The 23,750-nt window shown below is 40.2% G+C and overlaps 1 protein-coding gene across 1 annotated transcript in view; it reads left to right on the top strand.

The window, feature by feature from the left end:
* VSIG1 (V-set and immunoglobulin domain containing 1) overlaps window positions 1-23,750 on the top strand; it is a 99,228-nt gene that overhangs the window by 49,918 nt on the left and 25,560 nt on the right. The window contains exon 6 of the mRNA XM_008582434.1: window positions 16,007-16,157. Coding sequence (XP_008580656.1) covers window positions 16,007-16,157 — 151 coding nt within the window. The remainder of the gene's footprint in view (window positions 1-16,006; window positions 16,158-23,750) is intronic.

Raw genomic sequence — 23,750 nt, 5'->3', positions numbered from 1 at the left:
TTAAATTAACTATCTTATTTCCTTTTTGTTCTAAGGCACCATGCAAATGCATCAGTCTTGACATGTCTCAAGAGTCCCAAATGGATCACGGCAGTTCAAAATTGTCTTCCTTGAAGTCACACCAGCTAGCTCATTACAAAAAAGGTCTAACATCAAGGAAGGAAAGAAAGGCCTTGTCCTACCTTATGATCATTGTCTAATTCTCTGTTCCCAGAGAACTGAAAGGACAGAGAACTCCAAAAGATGAAAGGAAAATAGAGGCAGTGACTTCAGTCAGACAATAGATTAAGCCTTTCAAAGAATCAGAACCTGCAACTTCTTTGCAACAACAGAAAGTTAGAGAACATGAGTGGGAACAGGACTTACCATTTGACTCAATAGGGGCCTCCAAGAAGGGAGGAAGGACGTTCCTTGAGGACTTTTCCTCTGAAGCCTCAGTTGGCTCAAGGGCCTGCTCAGACCCAGTGCAAGTCACAGTACCAGAACTGTCAAGGACCCAAATAGTTAAGGTTACTCAAATAGAGGTTATAGGCTTTATTCAGTTGATGTACATCAGGGAGCAAGCACTCAACATTAGGTAATTCCTTCAGCCCGAGTAGGATTGGGGTTTTTACACAATGAGGAGAAGACACTCCTTGTTGCCTAAACCACATTTAAGGAATATTTAGGATTGGGCAGTAATGCTAACACCTCAACAACAATCTGCACATTCTTTATTAATGGCCTTAAGCCTAAAATATCAGATACAATGTGACTGTGGTCTTGTCCAAGATTGTAGTTTTCTTTATTTGTAACTGCCACAAAGTTTGCAGTTGGAATGGCTGGTGATTGTTCTGCTTTATCACGACTCTTTCTTGAGATCATCGGTGCAATGTCACTTTGGCTGCTGTCAGAACAGTTCTTTCGAAAGCTATCTTTGTAAGCCTGTGAGTTGTCTGTTAACTGTCTAATGCCAGTTACAGTACAGGGGATGGAGAAATGGAAAAGAAAAAAAAAGAAAAGAAAGAAAGAAAAGAAAAGAAAAAATAAAAGAGGAGAAAATAGAAAGGAGGCAAAGTTCCAAGCAAGGAAAAACTGGGGTCTGTTTTAATTCTTTTATAGTTGTCTCTCACCTCCCACCATTTATGCATTCCCCACTTAGATGCACAAATTCCCAAGTTCAAACCTCAGATTTCCCTCTCCACCTACAGCCCAGCTCTAACCATCCCAGTGCTTTCCCCACATCACCCAATACTCCTCTGCATCCCAGTTTAGTTGTCCTCATTTTTTCCACCCCATAGCCACAGGTCACATCTGTTGGGATGGGGAGCATGTAATCAGGGAAGGCTTCGTGGAGAAGGCTGTATCCGAGCTGGCCCTGGAGAGATAGGGCAGGATTTGTGGGAGTAGACATAGAGGGAAAGACCTTCCAGTAGGAGACAGTGGTATGAGTATGTTCATTCTTCAAACAGAGTAGTATGGAGTGCCTGTTTTTTGCCAGCCATTAATCGTGTACTGGGTAAGAGTATGGGCTTTAAAGAAAAAGTCTCAAATCCCAAGTCTGGGCATACCAGGGGTTGGGGATCAGCCATAATATAATCTGTGAAACAAGCTGGGTGGACACTCTGGCAACTGGAGTGCAAAAGCCTTGTTTAATGGAGACAAGTCCTGCTCAGGTGCTGGCAGCTATAGCAATGTGGACCTGGTAGGATGTGATATTCTGGTATTTCAAGAAATGCTAGAATTCTGGATTTTTATGCAAAATATTTTAATTTTTAAAGTACTGGCCACTAAATTTAAAGGAATAATTTTATAGGTCAAACTGTACACATCTGTAAGGTGGATCTCTCTAGGTTTCACAAATTTGCCATTCTGATTTAAAGGCTTAACTCGATACTTGGAACAGCTCTCCAAACTAGGGCCCCTGCTTTGTCTCAGCCTTGCTTCTACTTACATCTCTCCTTCCCTGCTACTCTGTGGCCCAATTAGGTAAAGCTGTTGCCTAAAAGAACCTCTATATTCTTGCACATGTTGTTCCCCCTGCTTGAAGTGCCTGCTTCTACAGTCTCACTTCAATTTTCCTCTCCTGACTAACATCTATTCTTCAAGGGCCATCTCCTTCGAGAAGTCTTCACCAATTCCTTCTTTCTGCTTTCAGAAACCCTGGGTAGCACTTAACTGCACTGTATTGCCATTTCCTGTCTACTCATCTTTCTTTTCACTAGACTGAGTGGAAAGCCTGGGACATATGGACATGCAAGAAATATTTGTTTGGAAATGAATAAATGGAATGAATATATGTTTACAATGTCATTTGCTATATGTAAACATGCACCAAAGAAACAAAGACATAGAAGTCTCCTCTATCCACCCACCCATTTATTCAATAAATACTTCTTGAGCACTCATTATGTGCCAGAGACTGTTCTATGTGATGGGGATGCAGAAATGAACATGCCAGACAAAGTCCCTGCCCTCACAGAGCTCATGTTTTAGTGCAGGAAGGCACTAAACACAATATGTACTGTAATGAAGATGGTGATAATTTGCTATAAAGAGAAAATAAAAGTCAGATAAAGGGTTAGAGGGTGACAGGTACATTTTCAGATAGGGTAGTTGGGGACGGGATCTCTGAGAGGGTGACATTTGAGCAAAGATTTGAGGCAAGGAAGGGAGCAAACCATACAGATACCTGGAGAAGAGCTACCAGGCAGAAGGAACAGCAAGTGCAAAGGCCTTGAGTTGAGAGCATGTTGAGCCTGTTTGAGGAAAAGCAAGAAGGCCAGAGAGGCTGCAGAGGAGTGAGCAAGGGGGCGAGAGGTGGGAGATTAGGTCAGAGAGGCAACGGAGGGCCAGACCTTGTTGTCATCAACCTACCCAACCACCCCTGAACACATAGCCCAGCTGAATAATGGGGTAAGGAATTTCAGCTTTGCTAGGATGAGTGGTGGCAGTTCCACGGAATAGGTCAAAACAGCTTTCCCTACAGATGTATGCTTCCCTTAGCTCTCTCCTTACCCAGAATCTTTCCCACAAGGCTCTCAGAAGCAGGTCCCACAGGAGACCAGGTACTGTTTGCCTTGGGAGGGTCATGAACTGGTGGAGATTGGCCAAAGTTTTTTCCTGCTGGTTGGGGCTGGGACCAGGCCGCATACCTCCACCCAGTTGGAAAGGGCTCCGGAGCTGTTATTCATCAGATACGCTGTTATGTAGAACAAGTCTTGAGTTTCCCACCACTGCACCTCTCCCTCTCCCAGGAAGTCACACCAAAAGACTCAGGAGACCCATGCTCTACTCCCTGCTCTACCTCTACGAAGAGTTGTGCTATCTAGGGCAAGTTCGGTGCTCTGTGAAAGGAAGGATTTGGACTTGATGTTCCAGCACTGTCAGGTCATGTCTGCATCTTAATTCTTTCTACGTGGTGATCACCTGATCTCTCACTCTGGAAGTGGGCCTTTTGTAACCCTCCTGGTGCTGCCACACCCAGGTGTAAGCACAGCCAGGCCATTCATTCAAAAGCAGTGCAGGTGGCAGAGTTTGAACGAAGCCCAGGGTCTCTTCTTCCAAACATCTCCCTTCATGGCTTCTCCTCTTCTGCATGCCCTGACATTCCCGCCATTAGTTATTTCCCATAAACAAAGGTGGGAGGCCATCTCCAGGAGTGACTTCAAGGAGCCAGCAGGTTTGCACATCCATCCCTCCTGGGCGGGGCTCAGTCATCCTCCCGGAGAGCAGAGAGCAAGGGCCTCTCTCCTGAGTGGGAGCAACACAGGCTCTGAGACTGTCAGCAGACCACTAGGGGAGGCTCAGGTGACACTCACTACTGAGTGTCCTTGGGCGGATTCAGAGTATGAAGAGCCAGGGGCAACGAGGAAGCTCACTGCCTGGGAATGCCTTAACAAATGGTGGCCCTGAGGAAAAACTTGGTTATCTCCCAGTTTGGTTTGGGACTAGCTGCTGTGTAAATTATTCCTGAGCTGTGGATTATTCAGACCTTGAGGCACAGTTTAATCCAGTAGACAAGCATAAGGAGGAGGACACAATTTGTCCAGGCCTGACAACTCAGAGAAAGGCTGCACATTCGTACTGTGGTAATCTCAGCTCTGGGCTTCCCCCAGAGTTACTGCTGCAAAGGATTGTGGGTGCCTTAAGTCCTCCTTCTTATCAGAAGTACTGAACCGGGTAGGAAAACTTGAGGCAGTGGAGGAGGTCTAGGAGGGACCCCAGTGGGGGAGGAGATCAGATGTTTTCCCTTAGACTCCAAGGATTAGAGCATCCTGTGAACTCAGCCAGGCCTGGGTTCCAGGCTCAAATTGCTTCCTTTATGAGCTCTCTTTGTAAATATAGGGATGATATTAGGAGCCAGGATGTTCCTTTCCCTTTAAACTAGGAGTCATAAGATCACATGAAATGAGCTGGGCATAGCAGCTGGGGGGGGGGGGGGGGGGGGGTTGGGGACTATGGGAGTTGGAGAGTACATGCCCTGTCTAAAGGCAGCAGCCACTATTCAACTATCCTCAATTGTTGCCATGCTGCAATCTGTGTGGGTGGCCCCATCTAACAGGTTCTTTTTTTAAAGAGAAAGATCTTTACACAATGATTTTAGAAATTTCCCACATTTTGATGTTGGTGATGAGTTACATTTGTATTTATACAACATGGGGGGGGGGGGTGAGTGGGTGTTGGGGACTATGGGAGTTGGAGAGTACATGCCCTGTCTAAAGGCAGCAGCCACTATTCAACTATCCTCAATTGTTGCCATGCTGCAATCTGTGTGGGTGGCCCCATCTAACAGGTTCTTTTTTTAAAGAGAAAGATCTTTACACAATGATTTTAGAAATTTCCCACATTTTGATGTTGGTGATGAGTTACATTTGTATTTATACAACAAGCACATGTTGATAACACTATCTGCAGGCACTGTTCTAAGCACGTTGCGAATAATAACTGACATAGTTCTTACAATAATCTTATGAGGTAGGTCTTAGTGCACCTCAGTTTATAGATAAGGAAAATGAAGCATAAAGAAATTAAATAACTTGCCCATGGTCCCTCAACTGGTAAGTGACAGAGCCTGGGTATAAAGCCAAGCTGCCTGATTCTAGAGTCCGTGCTCTTTGTCACTATCCTATGCTGCCTCTCATTAAAACAAGCACAGGGGCAAACCAAGGACAGCAAAAACAAAGCCCATGAGAAACACTGTGCAGGACTAAAAACAGACAGGCAAACAAAAAACTCCAGTCCTTTTGTTTGCTTCCTCTGCTTTAAACCAAGTCCAACAATTTATCACCTTTGCCATTTTCTCCTGCTTTTCTTGTCTACTTTGTAAGCTCCCTCACGCCTGACTCCACTCTTAACAATTCATTTTTTTTTAGCTATTCCCAACATTAATTAATTCCCACTCCTTTCATATAGGCAATCTAGCCTCTTTGCCTTTCTGTCATTCTTGCCCACTGAAATGCTACCTCTCTTTTCGTTGTCCGTTTTAGATCTTCACCTTCAAAATTCCTGCTCAAATCCTCCTAGCATCCCTCTCCCCTGCCAGGTGGACCCCATAGAACTCATTCAGCAGTGAGGATTTGGGGCCTCACAGACATTTCTTGCAATGGCCTGCATTTCCTCTTCATGCATTGCATAATGACATTTTGGCTAATGATGAACTGCATATATGACAGTCATCCCATAAGATTAAAATGGCTATACCATATAACCTATGTGTGTAGTAGCCTACACCATCTAGGGTTGCATAAGTGCACTCTAGGATGTTCATACAATGATGAAATCGCCTAACGATGTGTTTCTCAGAACGGATCTTTCTCGTCAAGCGGTTCACGACTGTATTTGTTGTCTGTATTGCATAATGCAGCCTTTCATAATTGTGTATGTCTTAGTATTAATCCTTGTTTTTTTGTGTATGAGTGTACTTCAAAAAGTTCATGGAAAGATTAACATTATCTTTTGATACTATTTTTTCACCAACTTTTTGAAGTACCCTTGTATTTATTTTGTCTTCCCAGCAAGAGTGTGAGCCTGGGGAGCAGGGACTATGTATTCTACTGTCCCTTGCCCAGTGCTGGGAGCTGATATCATATAATATGCAATCCCACTTGGGCCCAAGTCCTGATTCTGCCACTTACAAGCTGTGTGATCAATGGCAAGTCATTTACCTCTCTGAATTTCATTTTCTTCATCTGTAAAATGAGGAGTATGACTAATACCTCCTTCATAGTATTACTGTCAAATATAATGTACATAGAATGCTTAGCCTAGGGCCTGAGTGTCATCTAGTAAGCCTGAGGCATTTGATAGCCATTATTACTATGTCACAGGTACCATTAACCAGCTTAGGCAGCTGTGAAATGCTTCAATCTCTTGGCTCCAAAAGGATCTCAGGTTTTTAGGGTTAATTTCACTCAGGTATGGCAATTTTAGGAAGTGTTGGATGGTTTAAAAAAACAGGGCCCTGAAATTGTACAATTAGAATGTGATTTTTTCATGGTTCAAGTCAAGCTTGACCTCTCCTGATTGGAAAGAATTGGAGGGTCTAGGACCTGTTTGGATTGAATAAAGGTGTGTGTGTGTGTGTGTGTGCGCGCGCGCACACGCATGCGTGTGCATGCACCTGTGTTTCAGCCCATGCATGTGATTTTTTCAAAGCAGAGTCTATGACATGTGTTTGTACAGTGTGTCAACACAAATTGCCTAGGAGTAGGCTTCCCCAAACACTTTAATGTACACAACATGTTGAGTCACACTATCGGTTAACATAGAGTTCCTGGTACTAACCCTTTCCAACCTCCCTACTATCGCTAGGTAAGCAATCCCTGGCTACTCGATACAAGCTGATTCATACTTATTGTTAAAACACGACTTGCTAAAGGAGAACTTTCTGTATGGTTTTTTCTTCTAGGACAGTAAAAAAAGTTTTCCCAAATTCAAGAGGACAGGAACCTCCACGGCTCTTAAACATATCCCTGAAGTGCCCCTGCTTCACAGCCACTTCTGGCATTTTTCTGGAGGCATCTGGAGGACTATCAATAAGGTGTCCAGAGGCACATTTAGGGACCATGTGTTCACACCAGGTTGCTCACTAAGAAATTTCAGTCCTTATATGTGACGATGGAAGGGAAAAGAGGCACTCACTGCATAACAACATCACAGAATTCACTTCAGAGTTTCCCTTTTTAGAGTCGCAAGTCTGGAACTCCCAGCCTCTTGGTTTAGAAAATCGTAGAATTATGCACTGTTTCCTCTTCTTTTTATTGTTTTCAAGTCAATTCAGTCTTAACCTGGGATAAGGAAGTTTGTTGTTATTGAAAATGATGATAATGATGATATTATTTTAGGTTTGCTTTTCAACAAATATACCAGATCATGCACATCCAAATGGGTGCTACCCTTCAAAATAGTCATTTTGACATATCATGATCTTGAAAAAGTGTATTTACAAAACATCTCTTAAACACTTACTGTGTGCCAATACCAGGCCAGGTCCTTAAAGACACAGTAAGTTAACCATAAGTTAGGAGCACATGCTCTGGAACCAGCTGACTTGGAATGAGGTCCCGGCTCTGGCATTTATGTGATCATCAAAAAATTTCTCTCTGAGCCTCAGTTTTGGCAATAAGGTGGTTACTAGGGACTGAGGCTTTGGCCAACGAAAACAGCCATACTTGTGAGGGGGATGACAGCAGACATTTCACAACAGTGAACCGGTAAAGCAAGATAAAAATGGATGCTCACTCGACGTATGCAGTAAAGGATGAGAGGAGGAGCCAATAGGTACCAGCAACTGAAAAGAATAGAACATCACCTAACTAACTGTGCATGTGAAATAGGATGTGGGCTACATAATGGGAATATTTGAGGTGGGTTGAGAGGGGTGGGAATATAAGTCCTGAGTCCACACCTCTTGCCATCTATGAGATTTGTGCAAATTGCTTATTTTCCCTGTGCTTCAGTTTCTCTTCCTACAAATGGGGTAATAAAACTATCTACCTCAAAAAGCTATTAAGAGGAGTAAGTGAAATCATGCATATAAAACACTTAGCACAATGCCTGGCCCCAAACAAGCACGTGTGCGTGTGTGTAAAATCACCAAAACACAGTCCCTGTTCTCCTTTGGAGCTTGCAGTCTTCGAGACATGAAGAGGACCAGTACGCGATTAGCTATGATATATTCAAAGTACTGTGTGAAAGGTATTAACTAATGCTGTAAAGGTGAGATCACATCATTTAGGATCAGTAGATAATCAATGGCGAAGTTAGCATCTGTGGTGAGGCTCACAGGATGAACAGATTTTTCGACAAAGAGACTTGGTGGGGTGAGTGATCTAGGAGAAGAAATAGACTGTGTAAAGGCACGGGGATTTAAAAAATGAGGCATTTGTTCAGGTAATAAAAAGTATTCCATTTTGTATGGAAACCACTTGTAAGAATTCTGCCAGTTCTGACATTCTTTATTGTTACAAATAGCAGAAAATCAAGAGGAAAGGCAGGTTGGGTAACAATAGGATGCCAGAGAAAAATATTTATGTCTAGGGGAAAGGGTGGTGGAGAGTCATGAAGATTTTCGAACACAAGAATTACATGAGTAGACTTTAGGAAAACTTATTTGGTAGGATTATAAAGGATGGATTTGAGAGGGATAAAGGGTGCAGGCCAGGAGATGGGCCAGGAGGCTACTGCGGCCATCTAAGTGAGAGCTAATAAGGCTGAATTTGAGTATGGCAGAGGAGATGGAAAGAAGATGGACTGAAGAAAAGTTTCGGAGCTATCCTTAGTAGGTCTTGGGACAGGTGGTATGGCGGGATAAATAAAAGTAGGAGTCAAAGAATACCCTAATGGAGAGTTACAATAGGGGCGCTAGCAATAGTGGTTGGGAAGTGTCACTGATTTGGAAACAGAGGGTGACGTGTGTGAGGCTGAGTTTGAAGCGCCAGTGGGGCCTATAAGAGGAGATGCCTGGCAGGCAGTTGCAACAAGGAATAACACTTCAATGGTGCTATGATTGCCCAAGGGATTTTTGAAACACCTTCTTTGGAACCATTCCAACAGAAGTAAGTTAAAATCTTTAGATTCTAAGCACTGACTAGATTGTGCTTTTCCATATGTAATTCAAAATTTAAAAAATCATACAAAACCATAAAATATGGATAAGGGAGCCTAATAAATTCTGATTTCCCATGATGACTATTTTGATGATCAAAAACTATACATATACAAAAAGCTTTAGCCTCAACTCTCTCTCTCTCTCTCTCTCTCTCTCTCTCTCTCTCTCTCTCTCTCTCTCTCTCATTCTGGTGCTATAAGAATGGCATTGGTCTGCCTTTTGGAAACCCCAGACTGCCTTCTGAGCCAGTTCCCAAGCCATGCAAAGACAGCAGCCTCCTTATGATTACGACTCATTTCTTGACTACAAAACAGCATTACTGAACTTGATTGCCTATCTTATTCATGTGAATTAGCCTCAAATGTCCTAGCTGTTTCTAAAGAGCAGATCTCCTCAAAAGGTAATAATTTGCCACTATTTAGGACATTAGAACATTTAAAAAACATTTCACCTTATCTTACCCAATACTCGAAAATAAATTCCAAATGGATTAAATCCAGTTTCATAAATTCATCCATTTCACAAATAGTTCTTGAGTGCCTTCTATGTGCAAGCAATGTTCTAGGCCCTAGGGATAAATAGTGAAGAAAACAGACAGAAATCCTTACCCTCTTGAAACTTACATTCTAGCTGGGTGGGAAAGTGAACAATAAGTCAACTGTGCAGTATGTTAGAAGGTAGTGAGTGCTACAAAATAAGAAGGTAAGGGGATGGGAAGGGTGGAGTGGGGAAAGTTGAAGTTTAAGATTTTGTGAACAAGGGATACCTTGCTGAAAACTGACAATGGAGCAAAGACTTGAAGAAGATGAGACAGTCAGCCCTGCTGATATCTGGGGGAAAGTGTCACAGGCAGAGTCAGTTGCCAGTACAAATGTCCTAAAAAGTGGGAGCATGCCCGCCTAGTAGGAGACTCAGCAAGGAGAGCAGTATGGCTAGAGCAGAGTGAGAAGAGGAAGTATGGTAGGAGATGAGGTCAGAGAGGTGGTGGAGTGGGCGAGACAGAACATTTTAGGGTCTTCTAAGCTATCTTTTTTTTAAAAAAAATCTTTTAAATTTTAATAATATATTTTATATAACCCAATATATCCCCAAATTATTCTTTTAATATGTAATCAGTATAAGAATTATTGATATTGTGCTTTTTTTCATTCTTAGTCTTTGAAATCTGGTGTGTTTATTACACTTACAGCACATCTCAACTCACACTAGCCACATTTCTAGAGTTCATATTGGACAGCACAGCTCCAAGAGAAATAGGGAGGGCACTAGAATTGACTTTAGCAAACTTAGGGACTTGTAATTGCCTTCATCAACTGTGCTAACCAAGGCACTGAACATATGAGCTATGGATTTCTTAAGCTATTTTAAAGACTTTGGTTTTTATTCAAAGAAATTGTGAACTAGTGGAGGATCTGAGCAAAGGTGAGACATGATCTGACTTTTACTAAAAGGTTCCTTCGGGTGGTGTGATGAGAATAGACTGTGAGGGGCCCAAAGTGGAAGCAGAGAGACCAGTCAGGAGGCAATTGCAGGGATCCAGGTGATAGGTGCTGGTGGTTCAGACAAGGGTGGGGGCAGTGAAGGTGAGGTCAGAGTCTGAAGAGTTTTTAAAAATGGAGCCAAAAGAATTTGCTGATGGATCGGATGTGGTATATGAGAGAAGGGGAGGATTCAAGGATGACATCAAGATGTTTGTCCTGAGCAACTAGAAGGACAGAGTTGCTATACCTGAGATGGCAAGAGACAAAATTATATAAACATTAGAAGAATATATAATATTATATATTATATAATAATGATGTAGAATAATATTTCTGTAGTCTTGGATTGGGGAAGGCTTTCTTACGTGAGCCAGGAAACTAAGAAGCTGCAGAGAAAAATAAATAGATTAACTACAACAAAATGCAAACTCCTTTATGATGAAAGACATAAAATTAAAAAGAAAAGCTATGGATCAGGAGAAAATATTTATAACATAGATACTAAACCCAGAATAAGATTCACAATACAGTCATGCACTGTAAATGACATTTCAGTCAATGATGGACTGCATTATACTATGGTGGTCCCATGAGATTATAATACCATATTTTTACTGTGCCTTTTCTGTGCTTAGATATGTTTAGATACACAAATACTTACCAAATGTGTTACAATTGCCTAAGATATTCAGCACAGAAACATGCTGTATAGGTTTGTAGCCTAGAAGCCATAGGTTGTACCATATAGCCTAGGTGTGCAGCAGGCTTTACCATCCAGGTTTGTGTGAGTACACTCTACGATGCTCACACAACAATGAAATTGCCCAAGTATGCACTTTCCAGAACATATTCCCGTCAAGTGACACATGACTATATATGAGTACTTCTCTAACATTAAAAGAAAGATAACCTAATGGAAAAATTGGCTAAGGTCATAAACAGGCAATTCACAAGGAAAGGCATACGAGTTAGGCCAGTAAATCTGTGAAAAGAGGTTCAACCTCATTAGAGAAATATGAATTAAAACAACGAAGCAATACCAGTTTTCACCCATGATACTAGTAAGAGTAAAAGACTAATAATTTTCATTGCTGATGAGGCTGTGGAGAAGCAGGAACTCTCATATACTTCTAATGGAGGTGTAGATTTGTAAAGAATTTCTGATGGACAACTTTGCAGTCTACCAAAAAATTTAAATGTCCATACCCTTTGATCCTGCAGTTTCATTTCTAAGGGCCTAATTTACAGAAATAATCACAGAAGTGGGCAGAGATTTAGACAAAAGATGTTCCTAATAGTGAAAAACTGGAAATGATCTAATAACTCACCAATGGGAGAATGATTAAATAATTACAGTATATCCATACTATGAAATACCATACAGCCCTAAAATGGATAAGGTAGATCTACAGATGTCATTGGATATAGTGATAGAAAGAGATAATAAAAATGTTTTTTAAGAGAAAAAAAGCAAACTATGAAACAATATGTACAGTATGATCACCTTTATGCTAAAAAAAAGCACAACAACCGTGTGTGTGTGTAAATGCATAGAAAAAGGTCTGAGAAAAATGCTAAACTCGTGTTGCCTATGAGCTTGGGCATGGGATTACATGTGCGGGTGGCTGAATGGGGACTTTTTTCCTCTGTATACTTCTTTGTTCTTCGAAATCTTTTTACAGTCAAAGTGTGTTACTTTTATAATTTTTAAGTAAAAAAAAAATGAGGGATAAATCAGGAACTACGTATTTCTGAAAGTTCCCAAGGGAGAATCCTGGGGGCAGTAGCATATTTGTTACATTACAGTCACTCTGTGCCACTGTGCGATGTGATGGGAACAGCTTCTAATGCGTACTTTGTGGCCTTGGGAAAGATGCAATGTTTCTGACTCAGTTTTCTTATGTGGAAAATTTAGATAATACCTGCTCTATTTATTTTTTCTGTCAGTTGCAAAGATAAAATGGAAAAGCAGCTTAAAAATTATAAAGTGCCATAAAAATGCAAAGGATATTTAATATTTTATGTGCTGGTTAATTGCCCACTTCTTTCGAGCAATAGTCAATAACATCAAAATTCAGTTCCAAGCAGAGAATTTATATTATCTCCTTGAGTTTGTTTTAACAGAATTCTTCTTGTCCCAGTTAGATCTCACATAACGACAGTATACGTATTTTAATTAAATCCTCCAAAGTTTTTGTGCTCATATGAAAACCTCTGGTGCAGATAGATTTTGGCGATGCCCTTAAATCATACCCTGCACCCTACCCATCTTAGGGCCACCCAGCTCAGACATATTGAATTAATTATCAAGTGCTTACTTAGCACCTACTTTGTGTCTAGCACTCCCCTGTGGGTAGGTGGCCAGACATCCAGGTTTGTCTGGGACTGTCACAGTTTATGCTGTTTGTCCCATGTAATTACTAATAGTGCTCTTTTCACTCTCAAAAGTGTCTTAGTTTTTTTTTTTTTTTTTTTTAAAGATGACCAGTAAGGGGATCTTAACCCTTGACTTGGTGTTGTCAGCACCACACTCTCCCAAGTGAGCCACAGGCCGGCCCTAAAAGTGTCTTAGTTTTTTTTTTTTTTTTTAAAGATGACCAGTAAGGGGATCTTAACCCTTGACTTGGTGTTGTCAGCACCACACTCTCCCAAGTGAGCCACAGGCCGGCCCTAAAAGTGTCTTAGTTTTTTTTTTTTTTTTTAAAGATGACCAGTAAGGGGATCTTAACCCTTGACTTGGTGTTGTCAGCACCACACTCTCCCAAGTGAGCTAACCGGCCATCCCTATATAGGGATCTGAACCCACGGCCTTGGTGTTATCAGCACCACACTCTCCCAAGTGAGCCACAGGCCGGCCCTAAAAGTGTCTTAGTTTTAATGATCAATTATATGGTCACCCTACTATGGTTGCCTATGGGGCATGGAAGAAAACACAGGAAGTCCCTGGTTTACAAACACTAGACTTACAGATTTCTTTCCCCATCCCACCTCCCCACCACTGGAAATGCCAGTATTACTTCCAGGGGAGCCATTGTGAAAACCATGGGTCTTTTGGAGACTTGGTGGACTTAGAGGTCAAGGCAGAACCAAGGCTGAGAGCTGATGTGGAGCTCCAGAGGGCTATGCTACAAGTTGTCCTCCCCTGCAAACCTCCTCCCTCATACCATTTCTCTTTATTGCATTTCTTCATCCTCCTGATCAGAGATTCATATGGAGAAAACCAGCAATCTATTTTCAATAGGGCAAACGGGTTAGGGAATGTTCATGAAAATTGATTTCTTTCCCTCCTAACGCGGAGCTGATATCTGCTTTTGCAGAGGAGGGGGAGTGTTTCTGGGAGGACTAGAGATGGAAAGAAAAAAGTAATTTTGGTGCATGGGATATTCTGGGGAGTAAGACTCTCCCTTAGGGTAACCCAGGGATACAAGGAGCCTGGGAACTATGAGGGTGGGGGACAGAAAGGAAGGTGAGTGTCCGAGACATGCAATGGTTATTTGGGAAAAAAACGTTGTTTTGTGCACAACCCGTCTTGGGAAAGGAAAGGAACATTCTTTCTCTGCCACCTGCTGCTCCATCTCCTCCTCCCCTTCCCTATATGGCCCAGCTCCCAGAATCCAAGCCAGTATTAGACTATATACCTTCTACTTATGTGGAAGGCTACGTAAGTCTGGGAATGAGACTTCCATTATAACGTTGCTTCTGTAGGCGTATGTATTCTTGGGCCAATCAGTGAGCTTACCAGTACATTTTTTGGACACACCCTTTCATAAATTGGGCACTGCCTGTATAAGACCTGGTCCCAGCCCCGGAGGGGCTCACAGTCACTAGATTTGGGGGAGACTTAGTTAATAAATAGGAAACTACTAGAGAACAATCAAGTGCCAACTGTAGGGTATTGGCTCTAAATACAATATGAATTTATGGTAAAGGGAGCCAGGAGAGGAGTGGTATGTGGGTTCATTGGAATCCTCACATAGGAAGCATGATTGATCTGTGCTAAGAATGTGGTTGGATAACAAGAGGAGTGAGGGGAAAGTTCTAAGTAGTGATGGAAGTCACTTGGAACCAAGATTTGGCATTAGACATGAGCATGGGTGAGGAAGGCTGCAAGGAGGAATCAGGCCCGATGGAAGCAAAATAGCTTTCTAAGAAGCAGCAGGAAATTAGCTTTGCTAAGGTAAGATGGGGTCAAGTATTTCCTGTAAAGTTCATAAAACATATCACCTAAACTTGTGTGTATTTCATGTGTCTGAATACTTTGAGGCAGTAAATCTTGACAGCATTTTTCAGATGGATGATTTAACATGGCTAAAGTTCAGATGAAGTGAGGACCAGATCTTAGAAGGCTGGGAATCCAGTTTAAGGACTTTGGACTTGATAAAAGAGTTCACATATGGTGTTACTGAAAATGCTTGATTAGAATTGGAACATTGGCCTGTGGCTGGTACATAGGATGAAGGAGAAAGAAGTCAGGGAAACCATTTAGGAAGCTTCTGTAGTAGGCCAGGGGCGAGGAGCTGAGTTATCTGGACCAAGATAGAAGCAGCAGATTGGAGAAGGAACAAGTCAGAGAGTCACTGTGAAGATTGAAACAACAGGACTTAAGAGATCGCATGGGAAGAGGCAAAGGAGGCCTTAGGTTTCTCAGGATAACGTAAGCATGAGAGGAACTTTATTAGAAGTTCATGTTCACATGAAGGCTTTTTACCTGTGCAGCCTCCCCTGCCCTCTTAGTGAACTCCCTTTTCCAAGGAAACCCTATAACACCTATTCAGTAACTTAATTCTGCAAAAATTCAGACTCATCCAATGGAAGTCTTAAAGCATTTATTCACTAACCTGATTTTGCAAAATTAGGTTAGTGAATAAGTGCTATAAGGTTTCTAACCCTAGAGACGTGAGCATGTAATTCATTCTTCTGCCAGTTTTGGCGAAGGGTAGTAACACCTGCCAGAGCTTCAAAAAAGAGTGACACGTCCAGAGTTTGTTCGCATGGAAATGAACGCTTTTTCGCTTCATAACCCCTGTGCCCTTCCTGTGAACCCCATCTCCCCAGGAAACCTTATAGCACCAATTTAGTAACTAATTTGTAAAAGGAGGTTAGTGAATCAATGCTGTAAAACTTTCATGGAAATGTTTGAAATTTACTAGCCTTGTCAGCTTTTATTTGCATAGGCTCTCTTCCAACTATACCGCCCCCCCCTACAAGTACAACTTTTTAATAAGATTGATTTTAAACAATGAGACTTAGAGAATCTGTGTACAAAGAGCTTGAAGAATTTAAATAGGCGGGTTTATTATTAACACAGTAGCAAATATATCAAGGAAACACGCCCCATGAAAAGTGTTTCAAAGAAACACAAATCTGCTCTAAGAATGGTCTGTACCCAATAAGTAAGCCCGAAGAGTCATGTTTGCTTGGTGATGCCCAGTAGATAAGCCTGGCAAACTTCGGTGTGATTGAAGAAGCCAGTTTGAGACTCAGCCTAGTCCAGGCAAGCTACTGGCACCTGCTGCTCTCAACGAAACTCAACACAATGGTGTTCGCATTTTGGAAGGTCTTTCTGATCCTAAACTGCCTTACAGGTAAGGAATGGATCTTCGAACCACCAAAGATAATTGGAAATGGAGTTTCCTTTTAAACTGAAATTGCAAATTTTTACATAGAATTTTCTGCTCGTGTTCTTCAAAGGAATCATGATCAGTATGCTGAGTAGAATAATTTTCAGAACTCTTGTTCAGCAAGTATGTGCTATACTGATATTTTGGGGGACCAGCCTATAATATAATTGTTTATGGAGCTTCTGAATTATAACTTTCTCAGAAAAAAAAATCACAGTATCTTTCTTTAATTAGTTTGAAAGGTAAACAAATGAATTTATTCACAATTCGAAGTTTATGCTAAGGATAATTTTTTCTCTGTTTTACTTTAGTGTTTCCTTTAAGCTCACTGTAATTCACTTGTGTTGCTACAGCGGGCAGAGCCTGGATTGGAGGGCCTGCCATGGCTTACATGTGCGAAGAACAGAGATTTACTAAGTGCTTTACTATCTAATATTTCTTAGGGAGTTGTGGTTTTCCAATCCTAAGTCTGTATTTTGGAAAACATGTGAGTGATTTATCGTTGTGTGCAATATGGGTGACCTTAGGGATTTGAACAGAACAAAATCATTTTTAGAATCAAAATCCTAACGTTGGTTAGACACAGGAGAGATCACTAATTGAGAAAATCTCTTAGCTAGTTCTTTCAAATACTAGATACATTTTGAATCTGTTCTTATGATAAATTACGTCCATGGTAGATAAAATAATATTGTTTACCCAAAAAGAAGATATCCTTAAATCATCAGTAATATTAGGCAGTCATTAGAATGAGGTTTACTAAGCATATTTATTTATTTATTTATTCATTCATTCATTCATTTATTTAAAAGATGACCGGTAAGGGGATCTTAACCCTTGACTTGGTGTTGTCAGCACCATGCTCACCCAGCGAGCAAACCAGCCATCCCTATATGGGATCCGAACCCGTGGCCTTGGTGTTATGAGCACTGCACTCTCCCGAGTTAGCCACAGGCCGGCCCCAACTAAGCATATTTAAGGACATAAGAAAATGCTCTGGATAAAATGTTAAGTGAAAAAGCAGGATACACATAAATTATTAGAAAGTTATATACTGAAATGCTCACACTTGGTATCTCTGGGTGATGGAATTATAGATTATTTTGGTCTTATTCCCCAGATTTTCCATACTTTCCAGGTTTTCCATAAAGAATACTATACTATTTTTATAATTAGAAAAAAAATTTTACCTTTCAAAACTATCCGGTGTTTAGTAATAGTTCTTTAAATGTTCATTATTAAATGTTTAAACATAAATGTTGTATGGAGTCAAAAGTCACCAGAAGGCAATACTGCATTTATCCTGTGACCTAACCAGGCCTTAGAGCTGGACACACATGTTACTATTTTCCTTTTTCTCCAGGAATATTCACTTACATTTAACTTTAGACAGTGAAAGTCTCTGTACCGTCTTAAACAGCTTCCAGTTTTTAGCCAGTTGGGTCAACCCCTGGGCCTTCTGCAGCAGTTCTCTAAGGTCACGCCTGGAATCAACATTTACTTCCCTATGTAAGGTCTTATCCCAGCCAATACAAGACTGGGGGTTTGGGACAGTTGCAAGAATGTTTTCTACTGTAACTAACATACATGTAATTTTTACTGATTATAAATGTAAGGTATGGTCATTGTAGAAAGGTCGGAAAATATGGAAATGTATAAAGAAAATGAAAATTACGTGCAATCTTACCACTCAGATTTGGGTGAAATTCTTACCATTTTCTTTCTTTGAAAGTGTGTATATTACATTAAAAATTGGGTTCATACCTTGTATACAAACTTTTTATTGTTTAAAAACGTTGTTATTTAGCATGATGTCAGGATCTTACTTGATTGTAACTTTTAGAACAAGACTCAATCAGAATGACCAGTAAATACTTCAGAAAGTTTTTTATTCAATTACCTTATAACTGGTTTTGTTGGTGTATAGTATACACTGTATATCTACACATATATGATCTAGCTAACCCAAAGCAAAATATGGTAGTGTCAGTACAGCAGCGGGAATGGAAATATGGTATAAAATATTGTCGTTTGTGCTTACGTATGTATGGAAGTCAGAGAAAGGAAGGTTTCGGTAATCTATATATGACTTTAGCAGTGTCCATTAGTTGATCCAGATATGGCTGTGGGACAACTGATAATGTTTCCCTCAATGTACAAGTTGACATGCTACCTGGACTTGTTACAGAGAGGATGCCACTTTTTGGGGTCAAGCACAGTGCCTGACACATAGTGGGCATATAGTAAAAGTTTATTGAAAGATTATTTGGGATTCACCTTCCCAAACTCCAAACATTCAAAGATGATTTTCGTATACATATTTAAAATCATTTTTCTGTATAACTAAGCAGGACAGATTTTCTTTTAATGACTTCTTAGGAAGTCTTAGGTTACATTTTAATTCAGGATAAGAAATTTAATTAAAAATTTCTTCTGCAAAAAATTCATGCATGTCATTTTAGGTACTCATAATATGTATTAGTTACCTGTTAGAAAGATATGTTAATGTTTTACTTTTCATTTTCTGGAGGTATGTGCTATGCATTTTAAAGCAGTGACATATTTGAACTTTGGTTTTGCAGTCAAATCTGAAAAATGAGTGACCTTTTGGTTGTAATATTTCTTAACTCAAAATGAAGCAATTATACATGAAGTAGCTAAAAATTAAATCACTTCAAATGCATCAGGTTAAATATGGCTATTTGGGGGATATTTTCGCTGTGTTTATTAAGAGAATATTAAACTTTATAACCAAAGTACATTGTAGGCATTAAATAAATGAATGAACAATCATCAAAACAGAAGATATTTTAAAATACTTTTAAAATGTTGATTAAGTGTATATACCTTGGATTATTTTCCTTTAATAATAAGCACTGAATTTTTAAAAGAAATCACACGTATTTCAAACACATACACATTTTTGTTTTTTTGTTTTTGTTTTAGTTCAGTAGGATCAGTGAAGGAAACTGCAGTTTTGTTTAAATCAGGTACTAATCTTTAGTTTGCTCTAACTCACAGTCCTGTTAATGTAAAAATTTTTCTGACTTTCAATTTTTAAATAATTTCTCAAATTAAAATGACTTAATCCAAAGGAAGGGAACTTTTTTTCTCCCTGACACTCACAGAACTACCTCTGGTTTAAGACTAAATTTGCACTATCTTCTATCTACATGTGACTATCTAAATTTAAATTAATTCAAATTAAGTAAAATAATAAAGTCAGTTCTTCAGCCTCATAAGCCACATTTCAGTTGCTCAATAATCACATGTGGGTAGTGGCTACTGTAGTGGACAGTGTAAAGATAGAACATTTTCATCATCATAGAAAGTTCCCTTGGACAGCACTGGGCTAGAGGGTGATCTCAAAGGCTTAAGTAATGTGTACTAATTGAGGGATGTGACTTTTTAAAAAGCTTATATGGAAATATATAGCTCTTAGCTCTGAAGTGTATTGTTACTATATTAGAGTTGGACAATGTCTGAAAACCATCTTTTCTTGAGAACTTAAGAATTATGATGCTGAGTATTGGGAATCTGGGCAATAAAATTGGTCAGGATGTTTTGCCTTGCCAATTGTTGCCTATTTACAGGACAAATAGTAACCTTAAAAATAAGTGATCTCACTTTAAATTTGAAATTAGCTTCCTAATTCCAAGGTAATACTGAACTCTACAGATCTCAAATTAGTTATACATTTATACATCTTTTATTTTAAAAATATTGGAAATGTTTGAACAGATTTCTAGTTCCCAAACCCTGATTTTCATTCACCTCCATTCTGGTCTGTGTTATAAATGGCTTCCTGCTGTGTTGACATGGCAGGCAGAGATTGTGTCTGTCTTGTTCATTATTGTTTCCCCTGTGTTTAGCAGTTTGTGGCACAAAATAGGTGCACAACAAATATTTGTTACTAGGCTCCACAGCCTCTTCTATGGCTTGCCTTGTGGGAGACCTGTGCTTACTCTGCCCTCAAACACTTTTGTTGAGAGTGGCCATCAAAGGTTTTTTGTTTTTGTTTTTTTTCCTTATCTGGTCATAAGTTCCCACTGTTAGCTAAATAACAGATACTGGGACTGAAACCGTAGAACAAAAATTATGGCCAAATAATATCTCCAAAAATCTCTGTTTTTATGGAAAAGTTTGGGAACTTTAATGGTCACCAGATCCCCAGTTCTGTTTTTTACTCTGGACTCTTTAAAGACATTTGGAAGTCATCATTTAAGCACAGCTAGAGATGTAGCTAACTTCCAGGAGAAATGAAATGGGCTTTTTGAGGGCAGGAGGGAACCCCTTTTTCCTCCAATGGAGAGAACCAGCTTTCTCCAGTGAAGTTTTCCTCAGAAAGAATAGCTGCATTCTGAAGTCCAGTTTGCTCTTTGGAGGAGATATTATGGGAACCAAGAAAGCATGGGGAGGAGAACGTTGGGAAGAGAGAAACTGCCTGGAGTTAGAAGGTGCTGCATTCGTGTATACACTAAATCATTTTTCTCAATTCATCAAGACATTGGTTGCCATGTAAACAGCCAGCTTCTGGCAGGAAAGCAGCTGGACCAGTAACCTGGCTGTGACAGAGAATGCAGCTATTGAATCCAGGAAGCCAGGGGTAATCATTACAATAGTTTGCTTTTTCTTTGACTTTTTAAAAATATTTGTCAATCCCCTAAGTTCCTTTTGTCTGACCGTTGTAAGAAATCAAGAAGTCTTTGGGTATGCAAAGTTGGGAAGGGGGACAAGAATTTGACTCTCGACACAATTTCTTCTAAACCTCTCATGACCTCTGTATCCTCATCCCACCCCTTACTCCCCCACCTGTTTCTGGAACCCTGTAGGTAGCTAGGGCTCTCGCTCAAGCCTCCCTGCAGAATAGAGAGCATCTCTGAACTTGACCTTCTCTTCCGATACTTACCTGCCAATCCTATGTACCATCCTGGAGACTTTTTTTTTTTTTTTTCCTTTAAATTTTTATTTTGTCAATATACAATGCGGTTGATTATTATGGCCCATCACCGAAACCTCCCTCCCTCCTCCCTCTCCCCCCTCCCACCCAAGAGTGTCCTTTCCGTTTCTCTCTGACTTTGTAATGGATTAATCAGATTAATGAGATGAGCCAGTGCCTCCATAGTGTTACCTAAAGTATTGTCACCTATTACAGCCATTTGGAAAGTGTTTATATAGTACTGTAGTCCTCCCTAATCTGTGGTTTTGCTTCCTGTGGTTTTAGTTACCTGTGGTCAACTGTGGCCCAAAAATATTAAATGGAAAATTCCAGAAGTAAATAATTCATAAGTTCTAAATTGCACACCATTCTCAGTAGCATCATGAAATCTCACACCGTCCTACTCCATCCCACCCAGGATGTGAATCATCCCCTTGTCCAGGGTGTCCATGCTGTCTACACTCCCAGGCCTTCAGTCACTTTTGTAACCATCTTGGTGATCAGACCGATTGTCATGGTATTGCAGTGCTTATGTTCAAGGAACCCTTATTTATTTCATAATGGCCCCAAAGCACAAGAGTAATGATACTGGCAAGAGTAGCCTAACACTACAACATAATGCTTACATCAGTCACCTCATTTCATCTCATCACGTAGGCACTTTATCATCTCACATCATCACAAGAAGAGTGAGTACAGTACAATAAGATATTTTGAGAGAGATTACATGTGCATAACTTTTATTACAGTGTATTGTTATAATTATTGCATTTTATTATTATGGTTGTTAATCTCTTAATGCGCCTAATTTATAAATTAAACTTTATCCTAGGCATATATGTACAGGAAGAAAACATAGTATATATAAGGCTTGGTACTACTCACAGATTCAGGCCTCCTGTGGGGGTCTTGGAACTTATCCCCCATGGATTAGGGACAACCACTGCACTGAGAGTTTTAGTACAGTGGCAGGCTGGATTTTGGGGTAAGGAGCTCTTTGGTGTGCCTCCAAATCACACGGGAAGCTAATTACCTCATTCTTTTTGTACGCCCAACAGTTCTCAAAATTTGTGGTCTCAGGACCATTTTACACTAAAAAATTGAGGGAGATTTATAATCTGGGCAATATGGTATAGACATGTTTCTCCTTTCTTCTCCCTTATAAGCACAAGTATAAACCCTAGAAATAATGCAATAGACAACAAAGGGAAAACTGTGAAAGGTGATAAAAAGAATGCAAACTGGTTTAGGACCCTGGGAAAAACAAAGAGGCAGGGTTTTTTATGTCTCCTGCCCAGCAGAAGAAGGAGGTCCAATCCTGGCATTTCCTGATCCCCATCCTAGTAACAGTGGGTAGCCCAGGTAAGCTCATTCCTCTCCCAGATTGAAATGGAGTCCCTCTGACAACATCAGGTGAGCTTAACACCACTGGCAAAGAGGAATCATCAAGAGCTCCACCAACATTAGTGGACAAAAGAAACATTTTCCTTATCAACTGGGCCTGAGATGCCCCACACCTACCTAGGGATTCTGAGGTGGGAGGGTGGAGTGGACAGGAGGGATAAAGCTGTAGCAAGCAGTCCAGGCTGGAAAGGCTCTTTGTCTCTGTGGGTCTATGACTCTCTTCACTCCCTCAGAAACACCAGGGCAGCTGCAAGAGCCAGTAGATGTGTCCCATTATCCTCATCTCCCACTGAGAGACACCTGGCAGCCTGACCTAGGGAAACCTTTCTGTTCCCTCAGGCAACATGTTCAGGGACAAATGGAAGCCACAGTGATACCACATAAACCAAACAGACCAAAATGACACTGCAAAGACCCTGAAAATTAAACTGCCATTGAAACCACAGCCAGCAAAAATAGGCCAAGACCTCTGTGTGAAACATAAATAAGGTAAATAAATATTACAGAAATAAAATATTTAAATAGGAGTCTCCTAACATAGTAGACAAAAATGTTCAATCAAAAATCATCTGTCATACCACGAATCAAGAAAACCACTTGAATGAGAATTAGACAATAAACAAACGCAAACATTGAGATGAATCAGATGTTGGAATTATCTGACAAAGATTTCAAAGTAGCCATCATAAAAATGCATCAACAATCAACTGAAATTCTCTTAAAACAAGCAAAAAAATAGAAAAGTGCAGTAAAGGAAAAGTTATAAACATATAAAAAAGAAGGAAATTCTATCATTTGCAACAACATGGAGGACATTATGGTAAGTAAAATAAGCAGGTATGAATACTGCATGATCTCCCTTATATGTGGAAGTTAAAAAAGTCGAACTCATAGTAGAATAGTGGTTACCAGGGGCTGAAGGGGAGGGAGTGGGGAATGGGAAAGACTACAAAAGGGTACAAAGTTCCAGTTAGACAGGAGGAATAAGTTTTCAAGACCTATTGCACAGCAAAGTGACCATAGTTAATAATAATGTATTGTCTATTTCAAAATTGCTAAAAGAATAGATTTTAAACGTTCTCACTACAAAAAAAATGATAGATATGTGAGGTGATGGACATGTTAATTAGCTTACTATAGTCATTCCACAATGTATACATATATCCAAACATCACATTGTATCCCATAAATATATACAATTATTATTTGTCAAT

Source organism: Galeopterus variegatus, unplaced genomic scaffold, assembly GCF_000696425.1.
Source record: "Galeopterus variegatus unplaced genomic scaffold, G_variegatus-3.0.2 Scaffold2609, whole genome shotgun sequence".
NCBI classification, from domain to species: Eukaryota; Metazoa; Chordata; class Mammalia; order Dermoptera; family Cynocephalidae; genus Galeopterus; species Galeopterus variegatus.
This window is presented reverse-complemented; position numbering and strand designations above follow the sequence as displayed.